General features: G+C 42.0%; 1 protein-coding gene across 3 annotated transcripts in view; it reads left to right on the top strand.

Annotated features, from left to right (window-relative positions):
• ccdc186 (coiled-coil domain-containing protein 186) overlaps window positions 1-20,161 on the top strand; it is a 157,095-nt gene that overhangs the window by 96,357 nt on the left and 40,577 nt on the right. For all 3 annotated transcript variants that reach the window (XM_029764179.1, XM_029764180.1, XM_029764181.1), the window contains 4 exons: window positions 4,694-4,792; window positions 5,596-5,682; window positions 6,701-6,843; window positions 7,561-7,816. In XM_029764179.1, coding sequence (XP_029620039.1) covers window positions 4,694-4,792; window positions 5,596-5,682; window positions 6,701-6,843; window positions 7,561-7,816 — 585 coding nt within the window. The remainder of the gene's footprint in view (window positions 1-4,693; window positions 4,793-5,595; window positions 5,683-6,700; window positions 6,844-7,560; window positions 7,817-20,161) is intronic.

Consider the following 20,161-nt stretch of genomic DNA (forward strand, 5'->3'; position numbering starts at 1 on the left):
ACCTCTGAAATATACTTTTTTTATTGTTATGATTTAGGCAAACATTAAAAATTAAGTGCGGATAAAGTAGCTTGCTGTGGAGCGGGTAAACCATTTAATCTCTATAGGAAATTCATTAACCTCTCTGGGCCAGTGGGACGCTTGCGTCCCACCCTAATCAACAGCCAGTGGAATCGCGTCGCACGAAATGCAAAACCTCATAAATGCTATAACTTCAATTTCTCAAACATATGACTATTTTACACCGTTTTATAGATACACCTCTCCTGAATCGAACCACGTTGTCCGATTTCAAAAAGGCTTTACAGCAAAAGCAAAACATTAGATTATGTCAGCAGAGTACCCAGCCAGAAATAATCACACAGCCATTTTCAAAGCAACTAGATGCATCACAAATACCCAAAACACAGCTAAATGCAGCACTAACCTTTGACAACCTTCATCAGATGACACTCCTAGGACATCATGTTACACAATACATGCATTTTGTGTTCGCTAAAGTTCATATTTATATATAAAAACAGCATTTTACATCGGCGCATGACGTTCAGAAAATCTTTTCCCTCATGCTTCCGGTGAATTAGCGCTACAATTTACAAAATTACTATTCGAAAACATTGTTAAAATGTAATATTGTCATTCAAAGACTTATATATTAACATGTCTTGAATGCCATCGCTTTGCCAGATTTAAAAATAACTTTACTGGGAAATCACACTTTGCAATAAACGACGTGGTATGCCCAGAAAAATAGTCTAGGCTATACATGTTGGAGCCATCTTGGAGCGATCAACCATCAAAAATACTATTGTAAATAATCCCTTACCTTTGATTATCTTTATCAGAAGGCACTTCTAGGCATACCAGGTCCATAACAAATGTAGTTTTGTTCGAAAAAGTTAATAATTTATGTCCCAATAGTGTTAGCGCGCTCTGAAGGCTACTGAAAATGTACCGTGTGTGTCGGACTTGTCGTCAGGAATGAGCAAAAAAAAAATATTTAAGTTCGTTCAAACATGTCAAACGTTGTATAACATAAATCTTTTGGGCCTTTTTCAACCAGAGCTTCAATAATATTCCATGGGGACGGTTGCATTGTCTTTCAAAACGTTTCGAAAAGGGAGAATAGCCATGGGCGCCGACGTCACAATGGTAATGGCCCATCCCCTGTGACCAAGATCAACAAGCCTCTCTTTGGGTCAGTTTCTACCATAGAAGACTCAAATCACTTTGTAAAGACTGGGGACATCTAGTGGAAGCCATAGGAAGTGCTAAATGATTCATAACCCCCTGTGTGTTTCAATGGCAAATGTTTGAAGTGATATCCACACATCAGATTTCAGTTTCCTGTCAGGATTTGTCTCAGGGTTTTGACTGCCATATGAGTTCTGTTATACTCACAGACACCATTCAAACAGTTTTAGAAACTTTAGGGTGTTTTCTATCCAAATCAAACAATTATATACATATTCTAGTTACTGGGCAGGAGTAGTATCCAGATTAAATCGGGTACGTTTTTTATCCGGCCGTGCAAATACTGCCCCCTATCCCCAACAGGTTTTAAGAGCAACTTTTATTTTCCCGTAACAGCATGGTTTAAGCATAATGAAAGACAAACACAAACACACTGTGCTGCCAGTCAAAGTGTAGGGTGCGAGATGCAACTGAAATTTTAAGGGTGAGGAGACAGCGAGAGAGGATGGAGGAAGCTTGCTTTGAAGCGCTGGGCATCTTGTTAAGACATGCACTATCTGAATTAGGCCCTCAGAATTATACCTACAGATGAGCGGCTTCTATGGAGGAAAGTTTAATGTCTTTGAACTTCAGAGTTGGTTTAACGTTGGACCAGAGCAAATTTTAGCTAGCTTGCTAACAAGCTTGTATGTGCAGAGCGCCACTACAATTAAAAACACGTCTTACCTTTTTGTTGTTAAAAAATCCGATGTGAAATGTGATGACCTTTAACTAGCATTTGAAAAAGTCTATCCTTTCTTCTTTAATTAAACCTCCCCTAATTTCTGAATTACGCTTGTAACGTCGTCAGTAGGCTACAATAACTTATGCATACGTTGGAATTATGCCACGTTCATGTGCTAGTCGGAACTCTAAAATCTCCGACATGTTAACTGGTTTTAGTTACAGTGCCTTGCAAAAGTATTCATCCCCCTTTCCTATTTTGTTGCGTTACAACCTGGATTTTTAAATTGATTTTTATTTCATGTAATGGACATAAACAAAATAGTTCAAATTGGTGATGTGAAATGAAAATAATTACTTGTTTCAAAAAATTTAAAAACAGAAAAGTGGTGCGTGCATATGTATTCACCCCCTTTGCTATGAAGCCCCTAAATAAGATCTGGTGCAACCAATTACTTTCAGAAGTCACATAATTAGATTGCACACAGGTGGACATTATTTAACTAAGTTTCACATGATATGCACCTGTTCTGAAAGGCCCCAGAGTCTGCAAGGGGCACCACCAAGAAAGCGGCACCATGAAGACAAAAAAGCTCTCCAAACAGGTCAGGGACAAAGTTGTGGAGAAGTACAGATCAGGGTTGGGTTATAAAAAAAATATCAGAAACTTTGAACATCCCATGGAGCACCATTTAAATCCATTAAGAATATGGCACCACAACAAACCTGCCAAGAGAGGGCCGCCCACCAAAACTCATGGACCAGGCAAGGAGGACATTAATCAGAGAGGCAACAAAGAGACCAAAGATAACCCTGAAGGAGCTGCAAAGCTCCACAGCAGAGATGGGAGTATCTGTCCATAGGACCACTTTAAGCCGTACACTACACAGAGCTGGGCTTTACGGATGAGTGGCAAGAAAAAAGCCATTGCTTAAATAAAAAAATAAGCAAACATGTTTGGTGTTCACCAAAAGGCATGTGGGATACTCCCCAAAATATGGAAGAAGTTACTCTGGTCAGATGAGACAAAAATGTTGCTTTTTGGCCATCAAGGAAAACGCTATGTTTGGGCAAACCCAACACCTCTCATCACCCCGAGAACACCATCCCCACAGTGAAGAATGGTGGTGGCAGCATCATGCTGTGGGGATGTTTTTTATCGGCAGGGACTGGGAAACTGGTCAGAATTGAAGGAATGATGGATGGCGCTAAATACAGGGACATTCTTGAGGGAAACCTGTTTATGTTTCCAGAGATTTGAGACTGGGATGGAGGTTCACCTTTCAGCAGGACAATGACCCTAAGCATACTGCTAAAGCAACACCCGAGTGGTTTAAGGGGAAACATTGAAATGTCTTGGAATGGCCTAGTCAAAGCCCAGACCTCAATCCAATTGAGAATCTGTGGTATGACTTAACGATTGCTGTACACCAGCGGAACCCATCCAAATTGAAGGAGCTGGAGCGGTTTTGCCTTGAAGAATGGGCAAAAGTCCTAGTGGCTAGATGTGCCACGCTTATAGAGACATACCCCAAGAGACTTGCAGCTATAATTGCTGCAAAATGTGGTTCTACAAAGTATTGACTTTGGGGGGTGAATAGTTTTTTTTTTTGTCTTATTTCTTGTTTGTTTCACCCCCCCAAAATATTTTGCATCTTCAAAGTGGTAGGCATGTTGTGTAAATCAAATGATACAAACCCTTAAATCTATTTTAATTCCAGTTCGTAAGGCAACAAAATAGGAAAAATGCCAAGGGGGGTGAGTACTTCCACAAGCCACTGTGTGTGTGTGTGTGTGTGTGTGTGTGTGTGTGTGTGTGTGCGCGTATACCACTGTGTAGCCGTTAGCAATGATGCTAATGAAAACAGTCTTCTGGTAGATGGAAAAGCTTTCCCAAAAACTTTTTCAATTAAATGTTAACTAAGAAGTTGCCTATGATTACCTGGCAGAATATCATGACTATTTTCATGAATCCAGTGGAAATTTGTTTTGCATACTCTACCTGGAAAAACAAAACCTTTTATTTTTAAAGATAATGTGGGCTGTTTACTTCATTTTTCTGTTTTAAGAAAATACATTATTTGAAGAAGTAATATCATTGTGGCAATTCATATTTGGCAGTAAAACTGTAAATAGACTTTAATCTCAAGAGAAGACGGGTTAAATGTTAAAAAAGGTTTAATGTTATCGTACTGTAGTAGTACTATCGTACTACTATGTTATCGAAACTATTCCTGATCATGTAGGCTTGGACCAAGACAATATCCAAAACAACTAACAATTCACTGAATTCATACATTTACAGTCATTTCAATTGTACAGTCATGTCTTTCTACACAATACCAAAACACATTTTTCCAATCTGGGAGATGAACTATAAAGTATTACATTATTTCGCTGTGTATTTCAGATGGAATCAAGGCATTAGAGTGTACTAGAAGCCACCAAAATAGAGGTTCTTGGGCCAGACCCCCCCCGGCCTGGCTATTTTTTTCTGTTTGGCTGGCTACTCTATGTTCTTGTGGAAATCACTGGTTATTCTGACACGATTTTTCCCTTAAATCGATCTCTTTTCTCTTTACTCCTTGTTTTTCTTTCCTTCCTCTCTTATGATCTCTCTCCATCCTTCTTTCCTCCTCTTTCTCTTACCACATCCTTATTTATTTTTCAATTGTCTATCTCTATCCTCTCTCACTCCTTCCTCCATCTGTTGCTCCTTCCCCCTGTTCCTCTCTGTGCATTCTCTCTTTAACCCCCCCGCCCCTCGCTTTCTCAGGAGTCAGAGGAGATCAAGTCGAACGAATTGGACGCCAAGCTGCGCGAGACCAAAGGCGAACTGGAGAAACACAAACAGGAACAGACAGACCAGCTGGAGGTCCAACACAACACACACACAGAAACACTGACATACACTTACACACTGCCCCATTTCCACTGCCCTCTTTTAAGATTAACACTTAAGTGATATCGCAGTAAAATTATCAATATTTAAGCAATCGGTCACAACTCAAAACACTTCATAACTGCTGTTTCTCATTTATGCAATGCCCTGTTGCCTTGGAAACAACTTAATTCAAGGGCACATTTGTAGTATTTTGGGAAGTTTGTTTTTATGAGGATGTTTTAGCTTCAATTTGATTAATGTTGCTTTACTGGAAGTGTTATTGCTGGTTCACCTCACCTATGCTCTCCAGATTCAAACCGTTCGCATATTGCTTGAGTAATATCCCAAAGTCACTTCAGGCTACTGAGAAATAGGAAAGCTTTAACATGAACAAACTTTGACAGTGTCCAAAACAAAGCAGATATTCTGAAATGGAAGCAAAACCATATCTCATTTGCTAAATCATTTCGAACAGTTAAAGGTGGAGGATCAGAATGAACATTCCAAAATGTTGTAGCAACGCATCAGTAGTTTCAAGTTTGATTAGTCACATGGTGTACACCGTCCAATGAAATGCTTACTTGCAGGTTCCTTCTCGACAATGCAATAACAATAAGTAATAATACAATATAAAAATATTCTTAAAATTATGCTAAATGAGCTATTTTTCTTACTTCTGTATATATTCTAGAAAGCATTTTGTAACATCATCGCGTATAGGTGGCAATTGGATGTGAAACACTAGCTTTTCAGACTGTTAGCTAACCTAACAAATGCTCTGCTTTGATTGACAGATGCACCGTTCCAAGAACAAGGAGCTAGAAGACCTAAAGAGGACATTCAATGAGGGGATGGATGAACTGACCACTCTGCGCGCAAAGGTGTGTGTTTGTATGTGTGTGTGTGTCTGTCTCTCTAGCCTCATTTACACCTTGCACTAACGTGGCTTTCATTATCCGATCAAGATGATCCAATCACTATCTAATTAAGTTCTGTCACGTTTACACATGGCATTGAAATGTGTCTGTTTTCCGTCCACTCTGTCAGCAATGTGACCACATTTCCTGGCCCCATTTATTTGATATTGTTTCAAATTAATGATTTTCTATTTGATGCCTTGAGTAAATGTAATGATGATTGAAATGGTTTCACTATCCAGATCTGTGTACACCTGTAAGATATCCAGATACAATGCGTGCCTTACTACGTCCGGAGACAAAACATTTTGCTGACAAAATATTGCTGTTTTAAATATAATTTTCTACAATTCTACACATTTTGTCATTGGGCAGAGAGAAAATTTGACAGTTTTTCCTGTAATTCTACACATTTAGTCACGGGTATTAGAGAAAATTGCAGTTTCAAAGCAAATTTCCTGCAATTATACACATTTTGCCATGGTTTATGCCTTGTTCTTATGCTATCTGAGTGACTCAAACATTGTAACAAAATAAATGGGGGCCCCATGCCATGACATGTCTGGAATTTTTGATTCTCCCTGACTGTATTTTTTTGGGGGGATGATTTGTTAGTTCTCAAAGATGAGCTCATTACAAAATATATTGCTCCATTATCTTTTCTACATGCTTTATATCTGGTTTTAGTTGTTTAAGTTTACACTGAAAACATTTTACCACCCGAAAATTATTGAAATGAAATAATATGTATTATTATTTTTTTAAATTGCAGTGGCGGCTGCGATTTAGCAGTGGTGTTGCGCCGCTGCTAAATGCATATAGGGAAAACACTGACACCTGTCAAAAAATGTGGGCACAAGCAGAATGTGGACAAGATCAGGACAAAGGACACATGTTAGCACCAGGTATAAATGGGGATTCTCGTGTGTGTGTCTGTGTGTGTGTGCACGCTCGCTTGTGCATGTGCGGTGCTGGGTCCCAGGTGAAGTGTCTGGAGGATGAGAGGCCTCGCTGGGAGGATGAGCTCTCCAAGTACAGAGAGATCATCAACAGGCAGAAGGCTGAGATCGCGAGGCAGAGAGACAAGCTGGGAGAGATACACGCACTGGAGGAGCAACACCAACGGTGAGCCAACACTTGTGCACACACACAGACAAACAAAGACAGTCACACTCGTTATCCCTCTCACACACTATCACATTCCCTCCACACATAAACGTACACACACAAATGTACACACACACACACACACACACACACACACACACACACACACACACACACACACACACACAGACAGACTAGTCAGTTGATCTTGTATTGCTTGCCTCTGTACCGTTTGGCTGATTCTAGTGTGTGACCTTGTGAATGAATGCCAATTCTCCGAAGTGGCATCCTGTCCTATCTCTCCCAATCCTCATTGATTCGACAGCACTGTAAAGGGAAAAGCAACACAGTAGAGGTTGACTTTCCATCCCATTTTTTTCACCTGTGAAAGCATTCTGAGGACAAATAAATGGGCCATAGAAAAGGGAGCAACTTAAGAGAAATGGCTGTCACTGTATTGACATCCCTGTGGACAAGTCCACACGTACACTTCTGAGGGCACACTGATTTATGGTGTGTGTGTGTGTGTGTGTGTGTGTGTGTGTGTGTGTCTTACTAGCACTGATTTTGCTGATGGCTGCTTTGAGGAATTGCAATGACTGATTTTGTATGAAATGTGGTTTTCTCACCTACCTTAGTTGAATGCACTGTGACTGTAAATCGCTACAAATAATTGTCTGCTAGATACATTTTTTTTAAATGTGATGTGCTGTGCGTGCAATGTGTCTACCTCAGGGACGAGCATGAGATGGTCAGTCTACGCGAGGAGGTGGAGAGTGTGAACGTCCAGATTGGCGACCTCCAGCTGGATGTGCAAGGCAGCCGGGAGCGGGAGGCTGAGCTCCTGGGCTTCACGGAGAAGCTAAGCAGCAAGAACGCCCAGCTGCAGTCGGAGAGCAATGGCCTACAGGCCCAGTTGGACCGACTGGGCACCAACTCCATGGAGCTGCAGGGCCGCCTGGATAAGACGCAGACAGCACTGGCCGACCAGGTGAGTCGACACAACATAGACTATTGTTTTCAATGTTTTTGTAATTTTTGATTATGAGGTTTTCAAGGTTATTTCAGGTAGTACATTTTTTCCCAGGGGAAAGGAAACAATGATCAAACTGACTATAATAGAACAGAAGGAAAACAGAATAGAAAGAGAAAATACATAGTACAACACACGCACAGTACAAAAAGGGCAGCAATATTCAATTACCTACAGAGAAAGAGCCCAAAAAGTACTGGCTCCCATTCTTTCCTTTTTTTTTTGTTAAGGCCCAGTGCATTCTAAAACGTGATTTGCCTGTGTTTTATATACAGTACCAGTCAAAAGTTTGGACACACCTACTCATTCAAAGTTTTTTCTTTATTTTTACTATTTTCTACATTGTAGAATAATAGTGAAGACATCAAAACTATGGAACAACACATATGGAATCATGTAGTAAGCAAAAAAGTGTTAAACAAATCTAAATCTATTTTATATTTGAGATTCTTCAAAGTAGCCAACCTTTACCTCGATGACAGCTTTGCACACTCTTGGATTTCTCTCAACCCGCTTCATGAGGCAGTCACCTGGAATGCATTTCAATTAACAGATGTGCTTTGTTAATTTGTGGAATTTCTCTCCTTCTTAATGCTTCCTTCAACCAGCTTCACCTGGAATGCTTTTTCAACAGTCTTGAAGGAGTTCCCACACATGCTGAGCACTTGTTGGCTTCTTTTCCTTCACTCCAACTCGTCCCAAACCATCTCAATTAGGTTGAGGTCGGGTGATTGTGGAGGCCAGGTCATCTGATGCAGCAGTCCATCACTCTCCTTCTTGGTCATGTAGCTAATACACAGCCTGGAGGTGTGTTGGGTCATTGTGCTGTTGAAAAACAAATGATAGTCCCACTAAGCACAAACCAGATGGGATGATGTATCGCTGCAGAATGCTGTGGGTAGCCATGCTGGTTAAGTGTGCCTTGAATTCTAAATAAACAGACAGTGTCACCAGCAAAGCATCATCACACCTCCTCCATGCTTCACGGTGAGAACCACACATGCGGAGATCATCCGTTCACCTACTCTGCATCTCAGAAAGACACGGCGGTTGGAAACAAAAATCTCAAATTTGGACTCATCAGACCAAAGGACAGATTTCCACCAGTCTAATGTCCATTGCTTGTGTTTCTTGGCCCAAGCAAGTCTCTTCTTCTTTTTGGTGTCCTTTAGTAGTGGTTTCTTTGCAGCAATTCGACCATGAAGGCCTGCTCACGCAGTCTCCTCTGAACAGTTGATGTTGAGATGTCTGTTACTTGAACTCTGTGAAGCATTTATTTGGGCTGCAATCTGAGGTGCAGTTAACTCTAATTAACTTGTCCTCTGCTGCAGAGGTAACTCTGGGTCTTCCTTTCCTGTGGCGGCCCTCATGAGAGCCAGTTTCATCATAGCGCCTGATTGTTTTTGCGACTGCACTTGAAGAAAATGTGAAGTTCTTGAAATTTTCCAGATTGACTGACCTTCATGTCTTAAAGTAATGATTGCCTGTTGTTTCTCTTTTCTTGAGAGTGCGACGTGTGTTCTTGTTGAATGCCGAAACCTGAACTAGAGACCTCGGTTTAAAAGCTGACAGAGTTTTTATATACTTTTATTTTATTTTGGATCCTGTGGCTCTGTTGGGGTTAGTTGCTGTGAGCGCTGCAGTCTGTCTCGGGATCCTGCCAGATTCCGCATAGGGGGAGAGACCCGAAAGCCCAGCTAGCCTAGCTGGCTCGGCGGCCTCAAATGGAGATCGCTATTGAACATTTCCAGCGCTGCAGGAGCTTTGTTTACTTTGCTTTGTTCCGGGACAATGTGGATCACTCTGACTTTCAATGTACCAGCTGCTGCTTGTGGAGGACTACATACTGCAAAGTAAGAAGTCATGTGACTAAGCTAAATAAAAATAAACTACTATGAAACAAATAAATTATTTAAAGAATGATAGTGAAAAGCTTTGGGGCACCTTAAATGAAATTCTGGGGAAAACAGCCAACTCGGCTCAATCATTCATTGATTCAGATTGCTCATTCATCAGAAAGCCCACTGATATTGCCAACTACTTTAATTACTTTTTCATTGGTAAGATAAGCAAACTTAGGGATGACATGCCAACAACAAAGCTGACACTACACATCCAAGTATATCGTACCAAATTATGAAAGACAAGAATTGTACTTTTGAATTGCGTAAAGTCAGTGTGGAAGAGGATAAAAAAATCATTGTTGTCTATCAGCAATGACAAGCCACTGGGGTCTGACAATCTGGATGGAAAATGAGGTTAATAGCAGACGATATTGTCACTCCTATTTATGCCTACTAGAAAGTGTGTGCCCCCAGGCCTGGAGGGAAGCTAAAGTCATTCCTCTGGCCAAGAATAGTAAAGCCCCCTTTACTGGCTCAAATAGCCAACCAATCAAAAACGTATGCGTTATGGCCTGTGTTTCCCCCTGCTATAATGTGGATAAAGAGTTACTTGTCTAACAGAACACAGAGGGTGTTCTTTAATGGTAGCCTCTCAAACGTAATCCAGGTAGAATCAGGAATTCCCCTGGGTAGCTGTTTAGGCCCTTTGCTTTTTTCAATCTTTAACGACATGCCACTGACTTTGAGTAATGCCATTAGTGTCTATGTATGCGGATGACTCAACACTATACACTTCAGCAACTGAAATGTCTGCAACACTTAACAAAGAGTTGCATTTAGTTTGAATGGGTGGCAAGGAATAAGTTAGCCCTAAATATTTCTAAAACTAAAAGCATTGTATTTGGGACAAATCATTCACTAAACTCTAAAACATCAACTAAATATTGTAATAAATAATGTGAATATTGAGCAAGTTGAGATGACTAAACTGCTTGGAGTTACCCTGGATTGTAAACTGTCATGGTCAAAACATATTGATACAACAGTAGCTAAGGGGAGAAGGGGAGGAGTCTGTCCGTAATAAAGCACTGCTCTACCTTCTTAATTAACAACACTATCAACAAGGCAGGTCCTACAGGCCCTAGTTTTGTCGCACTACCTACTGTTCAGTCATGTGGTCAGGTGCCACAAAGAGGGACTTAGGAAAATTGCAATTGGCTCAGAGCAAGGCAGCACGGCTGGCCCTTGGATGTACATAGAGAGCTAATATTAGTAATATGCATGTCAATCTCTCCTGGCTCAAAGTGGAGGAGAGATTGACTTCATCACTACATGTATTTATGAGAGGTATTGACATTTTGAATGCACTGAGCTGTCTGTTTGAACTACTAGCACACAGCTCGGACACCCATGCATACCCCACAAGACATGCCATAAGAGGTCTCTTCACAGTCCCCAAATCCAGAACAGACTACGGGAGGCTCACAGTACTACATAGAACCATGACAACATGGAACTCTATTCCACATCAAGTAACTGATGCAGCAGTAAAATTAGAAAAATGTTTTAAAACTATGAAAAACACTTTATGGAACAGCGGGGACTTTGAAGCAACACAAACATAGGCACACACACATACATACACATGATAACATATTCACTATACGCACACGTACACACAGATTTAGTACTGTAGATATAGTAGTGGTGGAGAAGGGGCCTTAGGGCACACTGTGTGTTGTGAAATCTGTGAATGTAATTGTAATGTTTTAAAATTGTATGAACTGCCTTAATTTTGCTGGACTCCAGGAAGAGTAGCCTTGGCAGCAGCTAATCGGGATCCAAAATATATTACAAATACAAATTTGAGCTGTTCTTGCCATAATATAGACTTGGTATTTTACCAAATAGTGCTATCTACTGTATACCACTTCTACCTTGTCTCAACACAACTGATTGTCTGAAAAGCACTAAGAAGGAGATATTCCACAAATTAACTTTTAACAAGGCACACCTGTTAATTGAAATGCATTCCAGGTAACTGCCTCATGAAGCTGGTTGAGAGAAATCCAATAGTGTGCAAAGCTGTCATCAAGGCAAAGGGAGGCTACTTTGAAGAATCTGAAATATAAAATATATTATAATTTGTTTAACACTTTTTTGCTTACTACATGATTCCATATGTGTTATTTCATAGTTTTGATGTCTTCACTATTATTCTACAATGTAGAAAATAGTAAAAATAAAGAAAACATTGAATGAGTAGGTGTGTCCAAACTTTTGACTTGTACTGTATATTTCCACACTGAGGTTGGAATAGTACTGTGAAATAGTTAAAATGATGATAATGCTGTTGTAGTGTAAGAGATGTTTGAAAAGATTGCCTGTAATGTCAGCCTGTTTTGGTGGGGTTACATTTCTTAATAGACCAATATGAAAGAGAGCCAATAACAGTTAGTCTTCAGTTTTCCCTTCCTCTCCTTGCAAAATTCGTGCTTGAGAAATTGCTCTTTGGTAAGAAGCCATTTTTGTTTGTTTTTTTACCATTTGAATTGAAAAAAGTCAAAGGTACTTAATTGTTACCCAAAAATGATTTGATATTGAGATAAAAACTGCTGCATTGAACCTTTAAAGGAAAGATTCACCAATTTTGAATGTTTATGTTATATAGTTTTTGTGCGTCTCTGAATGATGTTCTATCGATTCCCGGGGTCATTTCATGTTTTCATGTGTATCTGAGCTATTCGCCATTAAAGGAATTTCAAACAGGCAGATACACAGCCGGTATGACAAATTTTGTTTATATGATAAGGCAATAGCTCAGATACACATGAAAACACGAAATTACCCTTGGAATCGATAGAACATCACTCAGAGATGCACAAAAACAATTTAACATTCAAAATGGGTGAATCTTTCTTTAAAGGGATTTATTTTGAGAGCATGGAAATGAGAGTGGGGGAATAGGTGGAAGTACAGAAACTGGCACTACGAGAATTCAAACCCCCTGTCATCCAGAGGGGAACTACATCAACCTCCAGCACCTCATTCTTTCATGCAAAACGGGGACATATTCTATTTGTCGTGCATGGTTGAAGTCAGTCACTTTAGTTAAAAAAACTAAATGAGCAGGACCAGTTTTCCCGATAGGGATGGTCCTTATGCTTACGAGTGTTTTAATGATGTAACATTAATTTCCCATACCACCACATAGAGAGAACATTCACTAAGTATCTTTGGAACATGTGTCCATAGTGATAGGATCGAAAGGAAGGCAGCGATGCTCCCGGATCAGCTTTCTTCGTTTAAATCTTACCTTAACATTAGAATGAATACACAATACTGATGACGGATCAGCTCCTGAATAGACTATCATCTAGGGCTGCACATTTTGAGGCTGTTATTTCTGATGGCTTAGCCTATAATAATGTAGTAAATCACATATTTGTCACATCATTGCACATGTTGTTACTCTTCATGAAATACACTTATTAGGTACACCCATCTAGTACCGGGTTGGAGCCCTCCTTTGGCTCCAGCCTGAATTCTTCAGGGTTTTGAAAATGTTGCTTAATTGGTATCAAGGGACCTAACGTGTGTCAGGAAAGCATTCCCCACACCACCGCTACCAGCCTTAACCATTGACACCAGGCAGTAGGGCTGGGCGATATGACGATATATGTTGTGTGACGATAGATGTTTTTCTATCGTTTCATATTATGCTCTATCGTTTATTTCATTGTGTCGCAAATTACACTCTTTACGGCAATATTTTTTGTCAATTGGACGACGCTTTGCATTCTTCCACACCTCCCGTGTAGAAGGAAATTTGCAACACAAACAAACATTGACGAGAGCGAATGTGACACAGAGCATGGAGACACGGAGCTCGTACCTAAAAGAGGGGCTACTTCGGTCGCATGGACGTGGTTTGGGTATGAAAAGTCTGACATGGACCAGAGAACCGTCCTCTGCAATATATGCCGCAGGCCATGTCCGACAACAGGCTCAAACACCACTAACCTCTTTTACCACCTACGCAAGATTCATGTGAAACAGTACGGTCGAGTGCTCAAAACAACCCCCAACTCAGATGTTGCAAGAGGCTTTTGCCCGCGACACACCATATGGCAAAGAATCACAAAGATGGAAGGAGATAACAGCTGCCGTTACAACTTACATCTGCAAAGACAAGGCCCCAATTTACACGGCCGAGAAATGGGGGTTTTGTGAGTTGGTGCGAACACTCGACCCAAGGTACCTGTCACGGCTGTTCGAATGATCGGACCAAAATGCGGCGTCAGTTTCGTTCCACGTATTTATTGGACAGTGAAACTTAATGCGACACAAAATAAACTGAAGGAACAAAACAACAAACCATGACGCAGGAGGAACAAACACACTCACAAAATATAATCACCCACAAAACACAAGTGGGACAAACATCAACTTAAATATGGCCTCCAATTAGAGACAACGACAACTGGCTGCCTCTAATTGGAGGTCATGCCAAACAAAACCCAACCTAGAAATACAAAACTAGCAACTAAACAGAAATACAAAAACGGACAAACACCCCCCTGTTACGCCCTGACCTACTCTACCATAGAAAATAACAACTTACTATGGTCAGGATGTGACAGTACCCCCCACCCTCCCCCAAAGGTGTACTTTGTAGGTGCGGACTCCGACCGCACTTACAAAACCAACAACAAAACCCCCCTAAACAACACCCCACCCCCCCCAAAAAAAACACAACACAAAGGGAGGGTAGGGTGGGTGACTAATTTCTATGGCGGCGGCTCTGGTTCCGGGCATAGTACCCCCACCACCCGCTGAACCCCCGCTTCTGTATGTCCGGAGGAACCAGACCATGGATCATCGCCGGATGCTTCGGACCGCCAACCGCCACTGAAGACTCTGGGCTAAAGGCCGCCGCTGAAGACTGGGCTAAAGACCGCCGCTCGAGGCTCTGGGCTAAAGGCCGCCGCTCGAGGCTCTGGGCTAAAGACCGCCGCTCGAGGCTCTGGGCTAAAGGCCGCCGCTCGAGGCTCTGGGCTAAAGGCCGCCGCTCGAGGCTCTGGGCTAAAGGCCGCCGCTCGAGACTCTGGGGTAAAGGCCGTCGCTCGAGACTCTGCGCTAAAGGCCGCCGCTCGAGGCTCTGGGCTAAAGGAGCGCCGCCCGAGGCTCCGGGCTAAAGGAGCGCCGCCCGAGGCTCCGGGCTAGGCTCCGGGCTAAAGGAGCGCCGCCCGAGGCTCCGGGCTGCGGAGCGCCGCTGGAGGCCTGATGCATGGGACTGGCATAGGAGGCTCCAGAATAGTAACACGCACCTCAGGGCTAGTGCGGGGAGCAGGAACAGGACACCCCGGACTGGGCAGGCGCACTGGAGGCCTGATGCGTGGGACTGGCATAGGAGGCACCAGACTAGTAACACGCACCTCAGGGCTAGTGCGGGGAGCAGGAACAGGACACCCCGGACAGAGCAGGCGCACTGAAGTCCTGATGCGTGGCACTGGCATAGGAGGCGCCAGACTAGTAACACGCACCTCAGGGCTAGTGCGGGGAGCAGGAACAGGACACCCCGGACTGGGCAGGCGCACTGGAGGCCTGATGCATGGGACTGGCAAAGGAGGCGCCAGACTAGTAACACGCACCTCTGGGCTCTGGAGGTGCACCAGAGGTCTGGAGCTTAGAGCTGGCACACCCCGTCCTGGCTGGATGGTTATTTGAGCCAAGCAAGGGCGGCGCTCCGACACAGGACGAACTGGGCTGATCTGGTGAAAGGGGGATACCGTGCGTAGAGCAGGCGCAGGATAACCTGGACCGAAGAGACGCACTGGAGACCAGCTACGCTGAGCCGGCACACTTCTTCCTGGCTGACGGCCAACTCTAGCACGGCAACGGTGAGGAGGTTGCACCGAGCGCACCGGGCTGTGAGTGCGCACTGGCGACACAGTGCGCATCACCGCATACCACGGTGCTTGCTCGGTCACTCGCTCCCCACGGTAAGTACGGGGAGTTGGCTCAGGTCTTAAAACCGCCTTAGCCAATCTGCCCATGTGCCCCCCCCAAAAAAACATTTTTTTGGTGCTGCCTCTCGTCCTTGCCTCTTGGTGGATATATCGCCTCATAGTATCGCCGCTCTGCTCTTGCTGCCTCGATCTCCTCCTTCGGATGGCGATTACTCCCCAGCCTGCCTCCTGGGTCCTTTCCTGTCTATCTCCTCCCAAGTCCATTTTTCCCGCTACTCCCTTCTACGCTGTTTGGTCCTTTGTTGGTGGGTGATTCTGTCACGGCTGTTCGAATGATTGGACCAAAATGCAGCGTCGGTTTCACATATTTATTGGACAGTGAAACTTAATGCGACACAAAATAAAATGAAGGAACAAAACAACAAACCATGACGCAGGAGGAACAAACACACTCACAAAATATAATCACCCACAAAACACAAGTGGGACAAACATCAACTTAAATATGGCCTTCAATTAGAGACAACGACAACCGGCTGCCTCTAATTGGAGGTCATGCCAAACAAAACCCAACCTAGGAATACAAAACTAGAAACTAAACATAGAAATACAAAAACGGACAAACACCCCCCTGTCACGCCCTGACCTACTCTACCATAGAAAATAACAACTTACTATGGTCAGAACATGACAGTACCAAATGCAAATTCATATGTGACACGTATTAATGCGCAAATAACATGCAAAACAGGCAAGCCCCCCCAAAAAAATATTTAGGCCTGGTACACCCGCAAGCGTCCCATCCCTGGTACACCCTATCAACAGCAGGTGAAATATCAAGGGCGCCAAATTTGAAAACAATTAAATGTCATAATTCAAATTTCTCAAACATACAACTATCTTACACCCTTTGAAAGATAAACATCTCCTTAATCTTACCATGTTGTCCGATTTCAAAAAGGCTTTACGGCGAAAGCATAAAGTTAGATTATGTTAAGACAGTACATTGAAAATAGCTGTGTGTAATATTTTGTCAATGCAAAGACAGGCGTCACCAAAAGCAGAAAACCAGCTAAAATTATGCACTAACCTTTTACAATCTCCATCAGATGACACTCCTAGGACATTATGTTAGACAATACATGCATTTTTTGTTCTATCAAGTTCATATTTATATCCAAAAATAGCGTTTTACTATGGCGTTGATGTTGAGGAAATATTTTCCCTCCAATACCGCCAGTCAAATCAGCACAACAAATTAAATAATTACTATTCGAAAACATTGGTAAAATATTATATTGTCATTCAAAGAATTATAGATTAACATCTCGTGAACGCAACCGCATTGCCAGATTTAAAAATAATTTTACTGGGAAATCACACTTTGCAATAATCTGAGTACTGCGCCCAGAAAAATAGGCTTTGCGATACAGACTAGGCGCCATCTTGGAGTCATCTAAAATACTATACTATGTAAATAATCCCTTACCTTTGATTATCTTCATCAGAAGGCACTTCCAGGAATCCCAGGTCCATAACAAATGTAGTTTTGTTCGAAAAAGCTCATCATTTATGTCCAAAATGCTCCGTGGTGTTAGCGCGTCCTGTAGGCTACTCAAAAACATGACCGACGCCCGCCGGACTTGTCTTCATCAAAGAGGGAAAAAAATATATTTACGTTCGTTCAAACATGTCAAACGTTGTATAGCATAAATCATTAGGGCCTTTTTCAATCAGAACTTCAATAATATTCAAGGCGGACGATTGCATTCTCTTTTAAAACGTATTGGAACGAGAGTACCCAAACATGCACTCGCGCGCCAGAGTAGTATTGGCCATCCGCTTATGACCAACGTTCCAAGTCTCTTGTTCGGTCAGTTTTCACAGTAGAAGACTCAAAACACTTTGTAAAGACTGGTGACATCTAGTGGATGGCGTAGGAAGTGCTCAATGATTAATAAGCCACTGTGTGTTTCAATGGCATAGGCTTAAAAGTAATTCAACACATCAGGTATCCACTTCCTGTCAGAATTTGTCTCAGGGTTTTGACTGCCATATGAGTTCTGTTATACTTACAGACACCATTCAAACAGTGTTAGAAAATTCAGAGTGTTTTCTATCCAAATCTGTTAATAATATGCATATCCTAGCATCTGAGTTGGTGTAGGAGGCAGTTAAAAATGGGCACATATTTTTTTCAAAATTCTCAATACCAGGAAGTGGGAAATCTGAGGTTTGTAGTTTTTCAAGTGATTGCCTATCCAATATACAGTGTCTGTGGGGTCATATTGCACTTCCTAAGGCTTCCACTAGATGTCAACAGTCTTTAGAACGTTGTTTCAGGCTTTTACTGTGAATGGGAAGAGAATGAGAGCTGTTGGAATCCGGTGTCTGGCAGTAGGCCATCATCTCAGTCATGTGCGCGCACGGGCGGGAGCATGAGCTCCCTTCTCTTTCCTTTATGAAGACAAAGGAATTGTCCGGTTGGAAAATGATTGAAGACTTATGATAAAAACAACCCAAAGATTGATTCTATACATCTTTTGACATGTTTCTACGAACTGTAATGTTACTATTTTGACTTTTCGTCTGGACTAAACGCGCACTCTTGTGAATTTGGAATGCTGGACTAAATGCGAACAAAAAGGAGGTATTTGGACATAAAGATGAACTTTATAGAAAACAAAACGAACTATCACATTTACATTTACGTCATTTAGCAGACGCTCTTATCCAGAGCGACTTACAAATTGGTGCATTCACCTTATGATATCCAGTGGAACAACCACTTTACAATAGTACATCTATATATTTTTTGGGGGGGAGGGTAGGGGGGTTAGAAGGATTACTTAATCCTATCCCAGGTATTCCTTAAAGAGGTGGGGTTTCAGGAGTCTCCGGAAGGTGGTGATTGACTCCGTTGTCCTGGCGTCGTGAGCGAGCTTGTACCACCATTGGGGTGCCAGAGCAGCGAACAGTTATTGTGGAACTGGGATCCCTGGGAGTGCATTCCGATGACGATCATCAAAGGTAAGTGAATATTTATAATGCTATTTCTGACTTCTGTTGACTCCACAACATGGCGGGTATCTGTATGGCTTGTTTTGGTGACTGAGCGCTGTACTCAGATTATTACAAAGTGTGCTTTCGCCGTAAAGCTTTTTTGAAATCTGACACAGCGGTTGCATTAAGGAGAAGTTTATCTTTAATTCTATGCATAACACTTGTATATTTTATCAACGTTTATGATGAGTATTTCTGTAAATTGATGTGCTCATTCACCAGAGTTTTGGAGGCAAAACATTTCTGAACATTATATGCCAATGTAAAATGGGGTTTTTGGATATAAATATGAACTTTATCGAACAAAACATACATGTATTTTGTAACATGAAGTACTATGAGTGCCATCTGATGAAGATCATCAAAGGTTAGTGATTAATTTTAGCTGTATTTCTGGTTTTTGTGACGCCTCTCCTTGCTTGGAAAATGTCTGTGTGGTTTTTCTTGTCTTGGTGCTGTCCTAACATAATCTAATGCAGTGGTTCTTAACCTTGTTGGAGGTACTGACCTCCACCAGTTTCATATGCGCATTCACCGAACCCTTCTTAATTGGAAAAATAAAATTCAAAACATAGGTATATATTTTACTGGTGCACAAAATGAACCGTGCATCAACATCAGTGTTCAAAGAACAAAACCTTTAAAACATGATTTTCACACAAAAACAAAAACATAATAATGAATATTTACTGCAAATCAGTGTGACTTCTGCTGTTGCCTTTCAGAGACCAGTTCAGAAATGCGCGGCTTCACCTTGGCAAGTGCCACTCTCATGTCATTTTCGCAACAAAGTCTGTTCCTTTTCTTCGTTTTTATGTCCAGCATCCTCGAAAAGGATTGCTCGCAAAGATATGTTGTAACAAACGGTATGAAAATCTCCAGAGCTTTCTTAGCAATAACAGGGTACGTTACCATTTGTTGACACCAAAACGTTGAGAGCGTTGTTGTTCTGAAGAGTTGCTGTTGAACCTGGCTCTGCTGAATTTCAATGATTTCATCGAGGTATTCATCATTGACATCTGTTGTCTCAACACTAAACGTGAATGGCTGTCTCACCCATGCTGGATATGACTCTCTTGTAGGGAAGTATCCGTCGAGAGACTTTGCAAGCTCATCTAAGTGCGTGGCAATTGCTTGCTTCAGTTCCGCGGGTACAGAAATGTCTCCGATTCCAGATACATCTTCGATCTTACTTACACAGTCGTCCAGCAGGGGAAAGTTTGCGAAGTTATCGTTCTCTGTTCGTCGTTTCCATAACGGTAGCTTTTTTTGAAAAGCCTTCAGGTTTTCTTCCGCTTCAATGATGTTGACTCCACCGCCCTGCATCTGTTGATTGAGATGATTGAGAGCTGCGAAGATATCAGCCATGTACGCTAAAATGAGAATGAACTCAGAATTTTTTAAGCAATCTGCATGACGATGTT

This window comes from Salmo trutta, chromosome 10 (genome assembly GCF_901001165.1).
Source record: "Salmo trutta chromosome 10, fSalTru1.1, whole genome shotgun sequence".
NCBI classification, from domain to species: Eukaryota; Metazoa; Chordata; class Actinopteri; order Salmoniformes; family Salmonidae; genus Salmo; species Salmo trutta.